The sequence below is a fragment of the Salvelinus alpinus genome, chromosome 30, assembly GCF_045679555.1.
Source record: "Salvelinus alpinus chromosome 30, SLU_Salpinus.1, whole genome shotgun sequence".
NCBI classification, from domain to species: domain Eukaryota; kingdom Metazoa; phylum Chordata; class Actinopteri; order Salmoniformes; family Salmonidae; genus Salvelinus; species Salvelinus alpinus.
Window position 1 is genome coordinate 29501168 of NC_092115.1, and position 19209 is coordinate 29520376.

At 44.5% G+C, this 19209-nt stretch overlaps 1 protein-coding gene across 3 annotated transcripts in view; it reads left to right on the forward strand.

Moving 5' to 3' along the window:
- Positions 1-19209, forward strand: part of LOC139560356 (laminin subunit alpha-3-like) — a 111426-nt gene that overhangs the window by 74855 nt on the left and 17362 nt on the right. For all 3 annotated transcript variants that reach the window (XM_071377043.1, XM_071377041.1, XM_071377042.1), the window contains 23 exons: positions 648-787; positions 1543-1658; positions 2007-2218; positions 2293-2497; positions 4557-4701; positions 5009-5149; positions 5496-5657; positions 6373-6474; positions 8011-8094; positions 8215-8445; positions 13490-13603; positions 14648-14766; positions 14922-15103; positions 15227-15280; positions 15377-15528; positions 16031-16141; positions 16260-16371; positions 16589-16753; positions 17019-17215; positions 17428-17544; positions 18054-18208; positions 18774-18915; positions 19068-19167. In XM_071377043.1, the coding sequence (XP_071233144.1) occupies positions 648-787; positions 1543-1658; positions 2007-2218; positions 2293-2497; positions 4557-4701; positions 5009-5149; positions 5496-5657; positions 6373-6474; positions 8011-8094; positions 8215-8445; positions 13490-13603; positions 14648-14766; positions 14922-15103; positions 15227-15280; positions 15377-15528; positions 16031-16141; positions 16260-16371; positions 16589-16753; positions 17019-17215; positions 17428-17544; positions 18054-18208; positions 18774-18915; positions 19068-19167 (3258 nt within the window). The remainder of the gene's footprint in view (positions 1-647; positions 788-1542; positions 1659-2006; positions 2219-2292; positions 2498-4556; positions 4702-5008; positions 5150-5495; positions 5658-6372; positions 6475-8010; positions 8095-8214; positions 8446-13489; positions 13604-14647; positions 14767-14921; positions 15104-15226; positions 15281-15376; positions 15529-16030; positions 16142-16259; positions 16372-16588; positions 16754-17018; positions 17216-17427; positions 17545-18053; positions 18209-18773; positions 18916-19067; positions 19168-19209) is intronic.

Sequence of the window (19209 nt, forward strand, 5' to 3'; positions counted from 1 at the left end):
CTCTCACCTCCCCCTCCTCCTCTCTCCTCCCCTCTCTCACCTCGCCCTCCTCCTCTCTCCTCCCCTCTCTCACCTCCCCCTCCTCCTCTCTCCTCCCCTCTCACCTCCTCCTCTCTCCTCCCCTCTCTCACCTCCCCCTCCTCTCACCTCGCCCTCCTCCTCTCTCCTCCCCTCTCACCTCCCCCTCCTCCTCTCTCCTCCCCTCTCACCTCCCCCTCCTCCTCTCTCCTCCCCTCTCCCCCCTCGCCCTCCTCCTCTCTCCTCCCCTCTCACCTCCCCCTCCTCCTCTCTCCTCCCCTCTCTCACCTCGCCCTCCTCCCCTCTCTCTCCTCTCCTCTCACCTCCCCCTCCTCTTCTCCTCTCTCCTTCCCTCTCTCTCCTCCCTGCTCCTCTATCCTCCTCTTTCCTCCCCTCTCCTCCCCTCTCTATACCCGCTTCCCTCTTTTTACTCCTCCCTACTGCTGCTCCATCCACCTAATACACCCCCTCTCCTCTCATCACGCTTTCTCCTCTCCTCCTTCTCCTACTTGCTCTCTCCTCCCCTCTATCTTCCCAAACACTGGTCCTCCGCCCAATCCCCCCTTCCTCCTCTACGACTATGCCTCCTTACCCCCTGCTGCACCCCCACCTTCTTCTCTCTACCTCAGGCTCTGTGAATGCCTCTTTCTGCCCGGGGGTCTCCTGCTGCAGGGAGGTGGTCATCGCTGAGAGGCGCATCGCTCTGGACCTTCCCCAGCAAGACATGGCCATCTCTCTCAAGGTTCCACCCGGGAAGACCCTCACTCTGGTCAGTTTTTTCATGTCAGTCACTATTACTTTATTAATTAGCCTACTTACAGTTGAAGGAGGAGAACACCTTCCTGGATTCAGGAAAACCTTCACTCTAGTCCTATTTATGCCTGTAGTGTAGTTCAGGAGGATTCCGGAGGATTTAGGAGTCTAGGATATGCTGTATTAGACTTACCAGGTTTGCACGGTACTGCTCTCTTGCCCCCGTGTTTGATCATGTCCCAAACAACTACTAAACAACCGGCGGCCTGTATTCTACCTGGTAACCCCCACTCCGTCCAATTAGAGCTAAGCTCTCAAACCCAGTAAGCCAGTGAAGCATACAGCTAAGTTTGTATTAGCTGTAGGCTGTTTATTATAGCATAATTATAATATCATAATTAACATACCCCACCTGGGTTGGGGACAATCCCATTTAAATTTCAGTCTGTTCAGAAAGTAAACCAAATTCCAATTCCAGATGTTCATAATTTAGTCAGTGTACTTCCTGAATTGACTGGAATTGAAATGGAATTGACCTCAACCCTGTACCCCACGTAGTCTCCCACTGCAGATAAGACCAACCACAATACAGTTCAGTATCGCTGAAATACCCTGTGTTTTGTGTGTTTTTAGAAATGTTATCATTGTTAAGTCTGTCAGGTAAAACCGTTTCTTACGCTATGATAAGTCTCAAAGTGGGCGTTTCTGAGAGAGATAAGCCTACAACATTATCGTTTGGTTTTGAAGGTTTGTTTTGTACCGCTTCTTCAGGATTACATCTTGGTGGTTCCTGACGATAGCTACACCCCTGATCTCCTGAAAGAGAAACCGTTTGATAAGTCATCTGATTTCACCAGGCAGTGTGGAGGACCAAGCTTTTCTATAGAGTGAGTATTCAGTTCAGTGATCGTGTGCCAGTGGGTTTCTCAAGACCTTGACCAAGCAAAACCATGTGCCCTGTGGAATGGAATGGAATCAACAGCTTTGCTGAGTGATATGAAGATTAGATCATTCAGTATGATTGTAATTGCAGGATCATATCATGTTTATTTGAGACTTAAATTTTGACTTCGTGTGTGGTGAAATTAACGGGGGGAGTGGATTATTATAATACTTTATTAAGGGAGTAGTTGTTTTTAATGTGTGGATGTAAACACGATCAATACTCAGAGAATTTCATAACTACTTTATTTGATTGACCCCTGACCCCGAATGTTCTCTTCCTGTTCCAACAGCCCCAGAACGTCCTCCCAGTTCTGCAGAGACTCGGCCCGCTCCCTGGTAGCAGCCTATAGTGACGGGGCCCTGCCCTGCTACTGTGACAAATCAGGGGCTACTGGGCCCACCTGTAACCCTGTAGGGGGCCAGTGTCCCTGTAGGCCCCATGTGATCGGTCGGCAGTGTACACGATGTGCCACAGGATACTACGGCTTCCCCTACTGCAGACGTAAGTAGATTTAAGATACTAAAATGTCTCACACACATAGTTTATAACCCTAACCTGTCTTTATCCCCCCCTAGCGTGTGAGTGTGGCCAGCGGCTGTGCCACGAGGTCACAGGTCAGTGTATCTGCCCGCCCCAGACAGTGAAGCCAGTCTGTGACGTGTGTGAGAGCCAGACGTTCAGCTACCACCCTCTAGTGGGCTGTGAGGGCTGTGACTGCTCCCCCAACGGAGTCAGGCCCAACGCAGGGAGAGAATGTGACCGTGACACGGGACAGTGCACGTGAGTAGAGCTCTGTGTAGAGACTAAATCCACATAAAAAAAATACTACAGTTTACTATAGAATACTACAGTACTTACTATAGAATTCTGTAGTAAACTGTAATATACTGTATAATACTATACTACACACTGTAGTATCCCTCGATCATGTCTAGTACTTAGTATAGAATGGTGTAGTATACTGTAGAATACTATAGTAAATACTGCAATATTTAATTAGCATATATCCTGTCCATTCCCCTCCATATCCCAATTTGTGCCACCCGTAAGTGAGAAACAAGTTTAGACCATATATTGTGTTCCCTATGGTTATAGAAAAGAGCAGAAGTTCTGAACTGTCTGTTCAGAACCCAGTCCTACCTACCTACAGGTTATGGACAATTTGCTGTAGGTTTCCTAAAGGAGAAAACTATGTCAAAGATAATAAGAAAATTAACACCACAGTAAATACTTAAGCAATAAGGCCCGAGGGGGTGTGGTATATGGCCAATATACCACGGGTAAGGGCTGTTCTTACACTCGTGCCAGGACACAGCCCTTAGCTGTGGTATGTTGGCCATATACCACAAACCCCCAAGGTGCCTTATTGCTATTATAAACCGGTTACCAACGTAATTAGAGCAGTAAAAATAAATGTTTGTCATACCCGTGGTATACCAATCAGCATTCAGGGCTCGATCCACCCAGTTTATAATACAGTTTATACAACAGGTGGGACTAATCCTGAATGCTGATTGGTTAAAACCGCATTCCAGCCGGTGTTTATTCCACAAATTACCACCGGCTAAATCTATGACCATAAAATGCTTATTTCCTCTGTTCCATCTGACTGCAGAATCCACCATCTCATCAGCAGAGGCAGAGAAGTTATACACTTGATCTCCACTATAAAAAGCATCTAGACATATTCTCACATTTCTTTTAGACTAACATTTCGTTTTCAACAGCGGAGATTTGTATAAACCTTGCTGTCTGTCTATCCGACAATTTAAACATTGTTTTAATATTCAAATTCGATCTCCTGCTGTCCCATAGTAATGAACGAGTCGGGATGAGACAGACAAACAGACAGGCAGCGTTTCTCAGCCAGTCAAAATCATGAATCAGCATCATATACAAAAAAAGGTCAAATGAAACGCAGCTAATTTGCAGTCTTTCCAGCTCCAATTTGAGGTGATTGTGTTACTGTAGCTGTGTTGTTGGCTAGCTCCTCTGAACAACAGTGTCCTGATGAGTGAGCATCAGGACATTTTCTATGCCAGGCAAAATCGCACCTCATTAGCTCATCGTTATGGATGTATGCAAATAAATGTCACTAGAAAACATCTTAAACAAATGCAAATGCAGTTACTTTGCTGTTATTCTGGCTGTACTTTTTGACGTGACTGTAAGTTAGCCGTAGTTGGCTAGCTAGTAAGCAAGGGATAAGAATGTTGCCCGTCAGTATGGCAGTGGAACATTTAGAACAATGGACTGTGTCGCGTCCATAGATACAGAACTAAAAGACTGAACGACTAGGTCACTTCTCTAGAAACCCTAGATTTGTGTCGGGACTATATCTTGTGGAATTAATTTAAAAAAAAGTTTTTAATGAAACATTATCACTTTATCACTTCAACACCAGGAAATCAGCTGATTTTGGAATCTGTTCCCAAGTATTCCCACTCATAATAGGGAGACAAGTCATCGCATACAAATATAAGCAAGATTTGAAATTATTATGTTTTTGTGGAATATTATATCTGTTTGGGCTTCTTGCGGTCAATTTGCAGTCTATTTGTTATTACGTTCCGGCCCCCAGACCACCCACTCAAGGAAAAAATCATCCCTTGGCTGAATCTAGTTGATGATCCATGGTAAACACTATAGTCTTTATTTTATATAGGAAACACCACATAAGGTAAAGGTTGTGGAGTTTTGAATGAGATAATACGTTTTAGGTCTGTATTTTTTAGCACCTTTCATCTCATGGCCAGTAGCTGAATATTTGAACATGCTGTGGATGAGATTTCCAAGTACAATCATGTTAATTGTATGTATATGTTCTGTGTGTGTGAAGGTGTAAGCCCAGGATCGGTGGGCGGCAGTGTGACCGGTGTGCTGCAGGGTTCTACAGGTTCCCAGACTGTGTCCCATGTAACTGTAACCAGGGAGGGGTCACACCTGATATATGTCACCCTGACACAGGACAGTGCCTCTGCAAGGTGACCTTATAATGCTGTATGCTTTTAAACAATAAATCATAATATTTGGATCGTCTAAATGAAGTGTACATTCTAAAATAGTGTGTTAAATCTACGTCTTTAACATGTCGACCAGACTTATTCAGGGTCGATCACCTAATTTAGCCTCAAATAGTCTCATCTGTAAAAAAAAAACGAACATCTCTGAGGGCTTCTCTCTATTGGGAAACAATGTGACTGGTTATTAGCAGGGTCAGTGACCAGGAAAAGGTTGTGACCTGTGAAATCTGGAGTAAACAGTAAGCAGCCGTATGTCCTGTTGTTGTAGAGGAACGTGCAGGGTGCCCGCTGTGATGCCTGTAGAGACGGGTCCTTCCACTTTGACCCCTCCCACCCCAGAGGCTGCGTCAGCTGCTTCTGCTTTGGAGCCACCGACCAGTGCCAGAGCTCTGGCAAACGCAGGGGGAAGGTGTGTGCGTGTGCATTCGTGCATGCGTATGTGCTTGCGTGTGTGTGTGTGTGTTTCTGAAGTTTTATTGGCATTTTCATTGACATATTCTTTCCGTGCCATAGAAATGTGAAATAAGTTGTAATTACACTGTACCTGTTCAGACACATGATCAAACCCTTATCTAGCTAAATGATCAGTGTTGAAACAACCCACATTCCATGGAGTGGATATACCCACAGCATTGCCACACCTGCAGAACATAACTCCATTGCACACAGCATTATTCCTATGTACATAATGGCATTTTACCAAACCATAGGCCGATAATATATAGTACAATCCTCTTTGCCTTCGCCTCCACTAGTTTATGGACATGCGTGGCTGGTGTCTGGAGAGGGCTGACCAGGAGGAGGTGGCATCAGTCCTCAACCCGTCCAGTAACACTGTGGTAGCAGACGTACAGGAGTTGCCTGGCACTACCCAGCTCCTCCACTGGGTGGCGCCACCATCCTACCTGGTAGACCGGGTGAGTAGAGAGTGGAACTTGAGAGGACATGTACTGTTGGAATAGAATAGCTCAGTTTAAAAAAAGAGGACATGTTTCCGTAATATTTGGAAGTTCTTTTTATATCAGACTTGAGCATTTTTAACATTTGATCAGTTGTTATTTAGCTGTGGATTCAGTGACAAGAACAGAAGGCAGGGCTTCAAGCAGCTGCCATTGATCCTAAATACCAGTGCTTTAACAGTTCGACACTGGGTCCTGTACCAGTCCTATTGACTCTGACTGATAGTCAGGGTTGGGGAATAACTGATTACATGTAATCTGATTACAGAAAACTGTCAATGTAATCAGATTACAGATATTTTGGAAAAACTAGATGATTAGTTCTTGAATTACCTTTAAATTCAGAAATGATGTTTGTGAAAAAATACATTGACACCTTTCTGTTTTCTCACTGACATTCAATTCAGCATTGTTCCACCTGAGCTAGTCTGACCACAAGTCAGAGACCACTTTGATGACACACCAAATGCGTTTGATGGATCCTTTTTGTCTTCTTCTAATGTCTCTTAAGGGGAAAGTAATCCAAAAGTAATCAGATTACGTCACTGGGTTGGGGTAATCCAAAAATGACGTTACTGATTACAATTTTGGACAGATAACTAGTAACTGTAACGGATTATATTTAGAAAGTATCCTACCCAACCCTGCTGATAGTATTCCACTCCTGTCTCAGGTGTCATCCTATGGGGGCTACCTCACCTACCAGGCTAAATCCTTTGGGATTCCCAGTGAGGGGATGTCGCTGATGGACCGCAGACCTGATGTTCTGCTTAGTGTACGTACATTATGACACATTGTATCGTCACTTACTGCTGATTATGACATCTCTCTAATTGGTGTATAAGTCATATATATATACACAGTACCAGTCAAAGGTTTAGACACACCTATTCATTCAAGGGTTTTTCTTTATTTTGACAATTTTCTACATTGTACAATAATAGTGTAGACATATGGAATCATGTATTAACCAAAAAAGTGTTAAACAAATCAAAATATATTTGAGATTCTTCAAAGTAGCCACCCTTTGCCTTGATGACAGATTTGCACACCGTATTTGATAAAAGACCAAGTCCATTTTATGGCAAGAACAGCTCAAATAAGCAAAGAGAAATAACAGTCCATCATTACTTTAAGACATGAAGGTCAGTCAATCCGGAAAATTTCAAGAACTTTGAATGTTTCTTCAAGTGCAGTTGCAAAAACCATCAAGTGCTATGATGAAACTGGCTCTCATGAGGACCACCACAGGAATGGAAGACCCAGAGTTACCTCTGCTGCAGAGGATAAGTTCATTAGAGTTACCAACCTCAGAAATCGGCAATTAACTGCACCTCAGATTGCACCTCAGAGTTCAAGTAATAGACACATCTCAACATCAACTGTTCAGAAGAGACTGCGTGAATCAGGCCTCCATGGTTGAATTGCTGCAAAGAAACCACAACCAAAGGACACCAATAAGAAGATGAGACTTGCTTGGGCCAAGAAACATCAGCAATGGATAATAGACCGGTGGAAATCTGTCCTTTTGTCTGAGTCCAAATTTGAGATTTTTGGTTCCAACCGCTGTGTCTTTGTGAGACGCAGAGTAGGTGAACGTATGATCTCTGCATGTGTGGTTCCCACCGTGAAGCATGGAGGAGAATGTGTGATGGTGTGGGAGTGCTTTGCTGGTGACACTGTCTGTAATTTATTTAGAATTCAAGGTCCACTTAACCGGCATGGCTACCACAGCATTCTGCAGTGATACACCATCCCATCTGGTTTGCGCTTAGTGGGACTATCATTTGTTTTTTAACAGGACAATTACCCAACACACCTCCAGGCTGTGTAAGGGCTATTTGACCAAGAAGGAAAGTGATGGAGTGCTGCATCAGATGACCTGACCTCCACAATCACCCGACCTCAACCCAATTGAGATGGTTTGGGATGAGTTGGACCGCAGAGTGAAGGAAAAGCAGCCAACTAGTGCTCAGCATACGTGGGAACTCCTTCAAGACTGTTGGAAAAGCATTCCTCTTGAAGTTGGTTGAGAGAATGCCAAGAGTGTGCAAAGCTGTCATAAAGGGTGGCTATTTGAAGGATCTCAAATATAAAATATATTTTGATTTAACACCTTTTTTTGGTTACTACATGTGTTATTTCATAGTTTTGATGTCTTAACTATTATTGCACAATGTAGAAAATAGTAAAAATAGAGAAAAACCCTTGAATGAGTAGGTGTGTCCAAACCTTTGACTGGTACTGTATATGAGTCATGATGACTTCCTGTTTTGAGTAACCCAGTGTTATTTGCCTGTGAATTTCTCAGGGCCAGGAGATGACCCTGGTCCACATGTCCCCACATACCCCTAATCCTGACAGACTCCACCAGGGCAGAGTCCAGCTAGTAGAGGTAAAACCTAAAAAGTGGTGAAGCTGAGTCCTTATTCCATCTGTTGTGAACACATATAATAACATTTGATCAGTCCTCAACATTTCCAATCCCTCACTAACCCCTGTCTGTTCTGTTTAGGGGAATTGGCGTCACTTCGGCACCAACCGTCCTGTGTCCAGAGAGGATCTGATGGAAGTCCTGGCAGGTCTGGTTGGTCTGAGGGTGCGGGCCCTCTACTTCACCCAGAGCCAGAGACTCAGCCTGGGGGAGGTGGGCCTGGAGGAGGCCACAGACACAGGGGCCGGGGGCCCTGCCAGCACCGTGGAGGAGTGTGCCTGTTCCCCTCTCTACAGAGGAGACTCCTGCCAGGTGAGACAGATCTCATTCACTCTTAGTCCCCTAGGTGCTTCATGGAGATCTACAGGGATCATATATAATACTTTTAAAGTAACTGCCCAGAGTTTCCAGATTTCTACGAAATATGACCTAGAATTACTTACACTGAGTATACAAAACATTAAGAACACATGCTCTTTCCATGACATAGACTGACCAGGTGAATCCAGGTGAAAGCTATGATCCCTTATTGATGTCACTTGATAAAGTCACTTCAATCAGTGTAGATGAAGGGGAGGAGACAGGTTAAATAAGGATTTTTAACCTTGAGGCAATTGAGACATGTATTGTGTATGTGTACCATGTGCAAGACAAAATATTGAAGTGCCTTTGAATGGGGGGTGCGCAACTCAATATTAGGAAGTTGTTCTTAATGTTTTGTACATCCCGTGTACAATATGATTGACATAGTTTTCCTTCCCAAAATGTTTAATTAGCTATGACAAAAATAAGCTTTTCTGTGTTGGAATGGTGTGGGCTTACCTCAACAAGCGAATGGTGTGGGCTTACCTCAACAAGCGAATGGTGTGGGCTTACCTCAACAACCGAATGGTGTGGGCTTACCTCAACAACCGAATGGTGTGGGCTTACCTCAACAACCGAATGGTGTGGGCTTACCTCAACAACCGAATGGTGTGGGCTTACCTCAACAACAGAATGGTGTGGGCTTACCTCAACAACAGAATGGTGTGGGCTTACCTCAACAACAGAATGGTGTGGGCTTACCTCAACAACAGAATGGTGTGGGCTTACCTCAACAACCGAATGGTGTGGGCTTACCTCAACAACAGAATGGTGTGGGCATATACGGTCATTAAAAATATTGCAGGCAAGTAGATCGCTGATTGGCCAGCGCATCATCCTCAGGGAGATGACATCATGTTCTTTGAGGAAATAGCAATAATGTTTTCAACGGTATGTTTCAGGTGTGGTTTTTGAAGTGTTTTTTTCTCCAATGTTGTCCAACAAGTGCTGGACAACATTGTTTGGACATGAGTTAACAGAATATGAACTTTTAAAAGTGAGATTTTCACTGGGCAGTTACTTTAAGAAAGTACTCCAGAGGTGCCTTGGTGTTTTTGTTATTTTGGAGATGGTAATGAGTCCAAGGATAGGGGGACTTTTAGCTCTCAGATGCACATCAAGTGTGTAAGGGCTTGGGGCTATGTCCTAGGGGTCGGTTTGGGATTGGGAAAGAGAGGGGGCAAGATGGAGGGAGAAAAGGATTAGGAGAAAGTAAGAGAGAGAAAGAAGACAGGAGGGGATGAGAGGGAGAGGTGTCGACCGACCGATCTAGTCATTTTGGAGAAGAGAAGAGCGAGAACTCCCCTCCCCGCTGTGGGGTTTTTGTCGTGACACGCCCTAACAATGGTGCCACGCCCAGCCTGGGGTGAGTGAGGTCACTGGCAGGCAGAGGAAAAATCCATCAGCCCATTGAAGAGCCAACGGTTTAAACAAGCCTTTGTGGAATGTCCTGGAATAAAGTGTTTGTGTTTCATCAGCCAAGCCCAGTAGCCCGAGGGAGAGGGATAAGATGCACAATCACGCAGACATAATATTAAAGATTATACCACTGCTGTAAACCGCTCCGTTGTGTCATAGTAACAGCAGTTCAAATCAAATACAATTAAAAAAAACATACAGTACGACATTTAGAACGTTAGAACCAAATTCTTCCCTAAGGTTGTTTAGTACGCGGGTGGGTCTCCTACTCCAATTAGGAAAAGTTGGATGGAAGCATTTTCCCCTCAGAATCCACGTATTAAATGGAACTCTGTACATCACTCGACTGTAAATGTATGCATTTTCAGTGTGGACAATTCCACGGTAACAGAGTGATGCTGAGACTCCGATTATTTACAGAATGACGGCACAAACCACACAAATCGTCATTCTGTTACTGAACTGAAATGTGTTTTTGTAAAAGGTGCAGAGATAAAAAAAAATTAAAGATGCACTATGCAGAAATCACACTTTTCTGGTTGCTAAAATTGTAATAGTTTGCTTAATTTCAATTTGTGACAACAACAAAAAAGCAAGTAAAGTGTTACCGAATCATTATACCATCTAAACCGCTGTGAAATATATTTTCCATAACCAAAAATATTGTATTTTCAGCTGTTTGAAGCTGAAAGTAAAAGACACAAAAACCAAAAGTAAGAATGGGAAGCGTAGAAATAGCGCTTAGGCTTGCTGTCAATAAGAATGACAGATCTATAACTCACATTTCTACGTGAATTTGGTCGGGTCTCCCAAATAGTTACATATTGCAGTCTTAAGTCGTCATTGTGCATAGAGATGTATGGTTTGTTTAACATTGCGATCATGGTTTCAGCATCACTTTGTTACCGTGGAATTGCCCGTGTGCAACCCTTAGGGATGGGAGTTTGACATGCCAAGGAAGCTTCGATTTTGTTTCACTGGCAATAGCTTATTAACAAAGTGAGACCCTAAGGCCCTGATGACTTTGTCGTAGATTTTCATTTAACTTTCTATATAATTGTGTAGTATACTGTATAATACTATGCTACACACTTTAGTATCCCTCGATCATGTGTAATGCTTAGTATCGTATACTGTAGAATACTATAGTAAATACTACAGTAATACTATATTAATACTATAGCAAAAACACTACCGTCCGCTAAAATACACTTTTTTAACAGTATCCACCATATCCCAAATTGTGCCACCCATAAGTGAGATACCTACATGACAAATATAGACCATATATTGTGTTCCCTACAGGTTATACAACTATCCGTTCAGACCCCAGTCCCACCTACTTACAGGTTATGGAAAATGTGATTTTTGGGGGGGGTCAAAAGTAATAAAACAGTAAATACTACAGCAATGTCTTCAAAAACACTACATTAAATACTACAGTATACTAGAGTCAGCAAAAACAGTACAGTAAATACTACAGTATATTACAGTCCGCAAAAACACTACATCATTTTTTGTTTATATACTAGTTCTTTTACTACAGTATACTATAGTTAACTGTAAATACTACAGTATACTGTAGTTTAGTCTGCAAAAACACTACAGTGAATACTACAGTATTTATACCATAGTATACTATAGTATTTTTTCATGTGGGTTGATTGAGTTGTTTTCCCCATTTTGCGATTGTGCTCGAAGCCCTGTTACCATAGCGAGAGTATGATCTACCTGTGTGTGTGGGAGACGTCAACATCCTCTAGTCAGGTGTGTTCAGAGGAAATGGATAATATGTACCCTGCGGCGCTAGAAAAAGGAGAGGCGCCCTGACACATAGCCGGGCGTGGCATCTGGCAACCTGGGACGTTGTTACTCACCACCCGACACCAAATAGTACATACACAGATCCAACTAACTACCACGCCCAACTGTCTCCACTGCTTCGTGTTTGGACTGCATGATTCAGGTGTGACTGCTGCTTCTGCACTGTCTGGAGATTTCCAACTATTATTCACAGAACCACAGTCACACTGGCATGCTCACACATATACCCTGTGAACACATCTATAGACACACTTCAACACAAACTCACTCAGGCTCCCAGGTGGAGCCCCACCCTAGCAACCTTTTTATATGTGGATAAGGAGGCTTATGTACATTCTGACGATTTTCCTGTCGACCCTTTGTGTGTAAGTGACATTGTATTTTCGGAAGTGGAAATAGTAACGAATGTGTTTGGACGTTTTGATTTTCAATAAAGTATTTTTTTTTAAATGAACCTATTTTCGAGGCTCTACATGTTGTCATGGAAATATTGATGTTTTTCCAACAACCAATGAGCAACTCCGCCATCAATCCAGCTACATATTGAACATTGAGATTCCTGAAAGGACAGTCTCTGTGGCATGTTAGTTAAAAACACTGTTACGCAGACTAGACATATTCATCCCCTCCTGGATCAAGATCCCTGTTGCCTAAATTGTTTTGTGCGCTTCCGGTAATACCGTATACCCCGGTATGGTACAGAAACGGTATGACGGTATGAACATCTGGAGAACGCCCAACCCTAACGCGCACGTTGGTCAGCGTGTGGGTGTTGCTACACTGCTCTGACTGGCTGCTGACTAAGGTACTGTAGGTGAGTGAAGGGGTGTGTCCTCTACGTGTGGGAGTGTGTGTGTGTGTTTAAGAGGCAGAGGCAGGGGAGAGCAGGGAGTTATTTCAGACGAAACGTGAGCAATGTCAGACACGCGTGTACACAGCCCCTGGAGAGGCAGAGGGACAGGCATGCTATTTCAGACCCTGCTGTGGGGAATCTTACTGGGACTATGCAGCGCAGGACACAGACCCATTAACAGGGAAGAGAGGAACCGCTATCCCAGACAGCATGACCGAGAGGCACAGAGGATACATTATCCTTCCCTACATGACCAGGGCGAACAGAGAGTACATTACCCCTCTGTGAATGACCAGGGCGGACAGAGGGTACATTACCCCTCTGTGAATGACCAGGGTACACAGAGAGTCCAGTATTCTTCTGTGAATGACCGAGGACAGACTGTTCAGTACCCGTCTTTTGACGACCAAGATGCCAGCTCTCAGATCCAGGTAAAACGATGGATTTCTGTTGGGTTACAAATAGACTTACTGTAATGTATGCTTGGCTGCTCCGTGTACGAGGTAGACTTGTAGGATATCAGTTGACTTCCAGACCGTTATCCTATAGAGCGAAGGGTGTGTTTGACTTTTGAGTGGCGGCGGTGCGTTAAGGATGAATACACACTCGTCTTGTGCTCAGCGTGGTGCTGGTGACACGACGTAAACTCTGATTGCCTGTATCTCCTCAAACACTGCCACTTTGAATGGTGAAGTGTTCTTCTGTGTGGGAACTAAGTGTGCCGTTTTGAAATGTGTGTTTTAGGATTCTGTTCTGTTTGTGATAGAATTCGTATTCATCCAGGAGGGTCCCATTGAGATAGGAATCACTTTCAAAATTCTGTTTTTCTGTATGATATTGTTGTATCTATGTATTTTGATGTATCTGTATTAATGTCTGTGTGTTTCTCTGTTCCAGAAATGTGCTCGTGGTTACTATAGGGACGGCAGTGGGCCCTACCTGGGTCGCTGTGTGCCCTGCTTCTGTAACGGCCTCGCCAACGAGTGTGACGACAGGACAGGGAGGTGCCTGGTAAGAACACACACTTTATATTTGTATTATTGTCTTCTATTATTTCTTATTGTTGTCGCATGATCGCCAGGGAACCCGCAAGTATGTGTGTCCTGTACATACCACGTACCACGAACACACACAGTGCTTCTGAATTACAATCATTCAAAACCTGTGAGCTTAAAGAAGCCCTTAAGGAATTCAGTGATAACCACTTGAGCAACACCTACTATGTCAGCCTATGTGACTCCATCAGGGTGAGCCACAGCCCAGCAGTCATAGTCTAGACCTCACACCCCACGCCACAGGGCATGGGGTGGGCTTCCCACTCCGCCTTGATGCCCACATAATGTTCTGTACCATGGACGGCTAACCACATTAAACTATTGGATGATGGTGATTATATATGATTGTGATATGGGTCTACATTAGCTGTCTCCCAGTGAAACTCTAGATCTTTAAAAGCACTCTATATTCTCCTTTCTCCCTCTCTCACATCCTCTCTCTCTCTCTCATCTCTCTCTCCCTCCCGCTCTTGTCTCCTCTCATCTTACGCAAGCCACTCAAGACCAGGCCTGTGCCTCTATCTAGGCCTAAGGAGTACAGGCTGAACACGCACTCTCTCTGTACCATCAAAATCCCTCTTTGGGATGAATTAGGACAGAAATGTTAGTCGTTTATGGTAGAGAGGGATGACAACCACCCTCCTTTGAGATAAAAAGGGACATAATGTAGCCTGTCGTTGGATCTACTCTGGGCTGGAGTATGTCAGTGTGACTATGTCTACAGAAGGACAAAGTGTGTTTAGACTCACTGTGGTATTTGTTATGGACTTTTCAACAACTTAGTGAGGCTATAGGTTTTCTTTGTGACTTGGCTATTTACTCGTATGAACAATACACTGATTTACTGTACCTTGTGCTGTTGTTCACTGTGCAAACTGAACAGATAGGAACATGTCCATTATGAAGGACTAGTATTTGATGACCCCACCATTCAAATACTGTTCTTTTGGTACTCACATGATGTAGTCTAACGCATGTTTACTACTCTTCCTCTGGACAGAACTGCCAATACAACACAGCCGGGGACAGGTGTGAGCACTGCAAAGACGGTTACTATGGAGACGCTGCCCAGAGATCATGCCGGGTGTGCCCGTGCCCCTTTAGTGTGCCAGCTAACAGGTCAGTGTCACCAAAGAACCAATCAGTGGCAAGGTCAACCATAGTAGATGCTCCTTTGGTGAAATCAAACCCTTGTACTGTATATCACTTACAGTGGCTGGCCCAGTATCTGAGGGTATCAAACTAACTCCTGTTTCTTCATCATTCCACTATAGTTTTGCGGTGGGTTGCAGAGAGGTTGCTGGAGGGTTCCAGTGTGTTTGCCGACCAGGCTACGCAGGAGTCAGTTGTGAACGATGCGCTCCTGGTTACCACGGTGATCCATTGACAGCCGGAGGAAGCTGTAGGCCTTGTGACTGTAGCGGCAACGGAAACAGCTGTGACTCCAGGACTGGTGGTGAGTGTGGATACCGTACTGAGACATGACGGCGCATTGCGTCTATTGGTAAAGCTTTACTCTGTAGATGTTTCATTTTCTTCGTCAAAATAAATACAATGTATAATGTTGCTCTTTCTGCAGTGTGCAAGAATACGTTGGAGCCAGGGGACACCAACACAGACGAGCAGTGCCAAGGTTAGTGTCTCTGTCGTGACAGCGTGATGATCCAATGAGAGTACCTACCTCATCATGATCAGCGGTTGATTACGTTTGTCTGTGTGGGCTTCTCAGAGTGTGACGACTGCGCCGAGACCTTACTAAACGATCTGGGGCGTCTGGATGAGGAGCTGGGCAGGATTAAGACTCAGCTGGATAACGCCAGTATCTCCGCCTCCTCTCAGGACCGACTCAGGATGCTGGAGAATACCATCACAGAGACCAAGGTATTATATTGTATATATTAATGGCATACATGTACTGTTACAGCAGTGAAGTGTACCACCCTGCCCTCTGGCTATACAGGCCACAGAAAGGATGGGAGAGGACTTCAAAACATAGCAAATTACCTAAACGCAGATACCGTGTGGATAGATGTACATCAATGCTCACACACACACACACAGAGCGGTAAAGGGTGTGTGCGTACTCGAACATTCCAGAATCCTGCTGATAAGCGATCTCAGTCAGTTTGTCCCAGAGCTGTGTGTCAACACATGTCAGAGCTGAACTCCCACGCGTTTGGGATCTCAGCAACTCATACGCTCCATTTGAGCATACGCTGTAAGCGTTTATCAAACCAACAGGAGTAAACGAGTCACTCAGTCAACCTCTCTGACAGCCTGAGGAGTCAACAACCAACCATATCCCATTGTACTGTAGCTCTCTCTCTCGCCATCTCATCTGATAATAAAGCATTAAACAATAGACTGTGTGTTCCCCCCACAGAGTCTGGTGAGCAAGTTCAGTTCCAGTGTGAACAGCCAGAAGCCCAAGGTTAGCCAACTGGAGCAGGACACTCTCAGTGTCAACGAGGATATCAGCGCTCTCAAAGAAAAGGTATTGGACTGGAACTCTTTCTTTCTTGGTGTCTTTTTTCCCTCCCTGTCATGTGTGGGATTGTGTGTGCTGGCTTTGGAGAGCTAATGTTTGTGTCTATTTCTGTGTTGTCCATCAGGCGGATGACAGGGCTGTGAATGCCCAGAAAGTGCTGGGTGATGTGGGTAAGACCCATCTGAGAGCTAAAGACCTGGACACTGAGGCTAAGAACCTGCTCGAGAAGATCCTGGGTAAACAACCAAGTCCTTGTTCTCTAACTCTGATCGCCTGATCTCTTTGCCCCCCCTCTGTCTATATATCTATCTCTCTAGCCAAATGATCCTCTTTCCTTTTTATTTTTCTGTTTTCTCTCTCTCACCCTTTCTCTCTTTCTCTCTCTCCCTCTGTTGCTTTCTCTCCCTTTCCCTCCCTGATATATCTCAACCTGAATGTGTGTGTTGTGTGTAGCCCTGCTGCAGCAGCTGAAAGAGTCTGGTTCCGGCGATGTGGTGCCCAGTGAGAACCTGGCTAAGATGTTATCCGACGCTGAACGCATGGTGAAGGAGATGGAGAAGAGAAACTTCAACCCCCAGAAAGACGCAGCCGAGAAAGAGAGAGACGAGGCCCAGAAACGTAAGTAGTCTGCTGTGTAACCAAATCTCTTCAAATCCCTCAAGGCTTTTCTTTCATAAGATTAGAAGCTCGTACGGTAACTCTGATGTTCTTGAACATTACTGGATTAGGTTGAGTTAAGATACAGATAAGAAGCATAATGTCACAATGGCGATGACTACTTTGTTTGATACCATCAGCAATCGAATAAAATAGTGAGACTTTTTTATTTTTTCGGTCAAGAATGACAATTTATATTCTGTTCGATTCTGTTCTATTCTCCCAGTGCTGGACTACATCAAGGCTAATGTGACCAGGCAGTATGATCAGAATGAGGCAGCAGCCAAGAGGGTGAAGGGTCTTCTGAAGGACTATGAAGCTAAACTGAAGGACCTGGATGAGGCTCTGAAACAGGCTGGGGACATGGTGAAGAAAGCCAACTCTCAGAACGGACTCAACTCAGAGGCACTGAAAGACATCCTGGTAATAATAAAACTCTCAGTATTTAGTATTTTCTTTTAACATGATGGTACAATGCTATCACGTATAGGCAGCTACTGTGTGCGGTAACCATGTGGTTTAGTCCGTTGCTATGGTTTCTTTCATGGTTAGGGTAATCGTTTTTCCCCAAAAAATTGATATCTTATGGCAGTAGGCCTAATGTGCTCTGAACCAAATTAATGTTTGTTCTTCAGAAACGTATGGAGGACCTGAAGAAGGAGCGGAAGAAGGTCCAGGACCAGATAGCCATGGCAGAAGATCAGCTGAAGGCCACAGAGGACCTCCTGAGAATGCTGAATGACAGCAAGACTGTAAGCACACAGACCATCCATGTCATCTCATGTTACAACTGCATATTACCTCATGTGCATAGTCAAATTCAATATACCTAAGTCAGTGATGCATCTATCATCTCCGGTACACATATGATCCTAACTAGTGTAATGTTACAGCCAATGTACACAACATATTTTGACAATACTTGATTCTGAAACGGCAGTTGCTCTAGATTCTCAAATGTTAGTGGTTGAGTCCTAACTTGCCAGCCACTCAGATAACAATCAATGCTTGTATTTGATAATATCATGACTTTAGGTAAAGAGGATGGTATGTCCTTGCCTGTGTTTCCTGTGCCTACAGTGGTTCTTTTGTTCTCTTCATTAGGGCATACGGTAACAAAACGTAGCCAAACAGTTTGCAACGGAAAGCAAACATTACCATTTGTTATTGGACAAGTTCAGGTAGTCCCTCCCTGTTTCAGTCATGTTTTCTTCCATTTGGTGCCTAATGAATGTGACCCTGTTGTCTTTCTCCTCTCCAGGAGTATGAACAGCTAGCTGCCCAACTGGACGGTGCCAGGACTGACCTCACCAAGAAGGTCAACGCCATCTCCCAGGCCGCGGCCAAGGAGGACATTGTGGAGCGAGCAGAGAGACACGCTGAGAACCTGGCCAAGCTGGCCAAGGAACTACAGGAGTGAGTCATGGGGACCTGGGATGTGGGGACATGTCCTCGTAGACCAGGGATGGGATGGGTCCTGGGTTATGACGACAAGGCAGTTTCTGCTGTTGGTTTGTGTAGTTTAAGCTAAATGGTCTCAAGACTGTATTGCCCATGTTAGTTTCAATGGGAAGCCATAATTCCTCAGCAGCACATAATTCAAGATAACAGTAGAGAATCAACTCAAAAGGTTCCCCAAGCATCAACGACATAGTATTGAAGTAATGTTAGTGGCGGTAGTTGTGGTTCTTTAACAGGGACGTTTATGTCGCGTGGTTTTCATCCTCAGTGGGTCGTGCCAGATAGATCTGCCATCCGCTAGATCCCCCTCAGGCTGCATGTTTGTTGTTCCGTTTGGTTTATTGACATTTCTGAAAATCCAGATGCGTGTGTTTACCTTTACTCTCTCTCTTCTGTTCTCCCCTCTCCCTTCCTTCCTCTGTCTCTTTCTACCCCCCTCTAACACTCTCTCTACCCCCCCCCCCCCCCACCTCTCTCTTTCCTTCTCCCCCCGCCCCTCTCTCGTCTTCCTATGTCACAGTGCTGTAAGGGACTCGAGTGGCCGCTCTGATGTGCGTGATGCCATGGACGCCATTGAGGCCTACAAGAACATCACAGATGCGGTCAACGCTGCAGAGAAGGCAGCCAAGGAGGCCAAAGATGCAGCTGACAAAGCCCTGAAGGTGAGTCCACAGTCTAGCCACTAGACCCATACCAGGGAGATGTTGACTCCACAGCACATAACTCTACGCTGATGTGTCTTTTGTCCACCTTCTGTTTCTGCAATATTCTTAAACCTTTTTCTTCTTCTTTTCTTCATTATTTTTCAATCTAGGATGTGAAGAAAGAGGACCTGACAAAGAGAGCTAAGAATCTGAAAGAAAGCGGGAACGACCTACTGAGGGAAGCCAAGGACGCAGAAAAAGATCTCAAAGGTATGTTGCTATAAGTTGCAATAGTGTTTTTAGAGTGCGTAA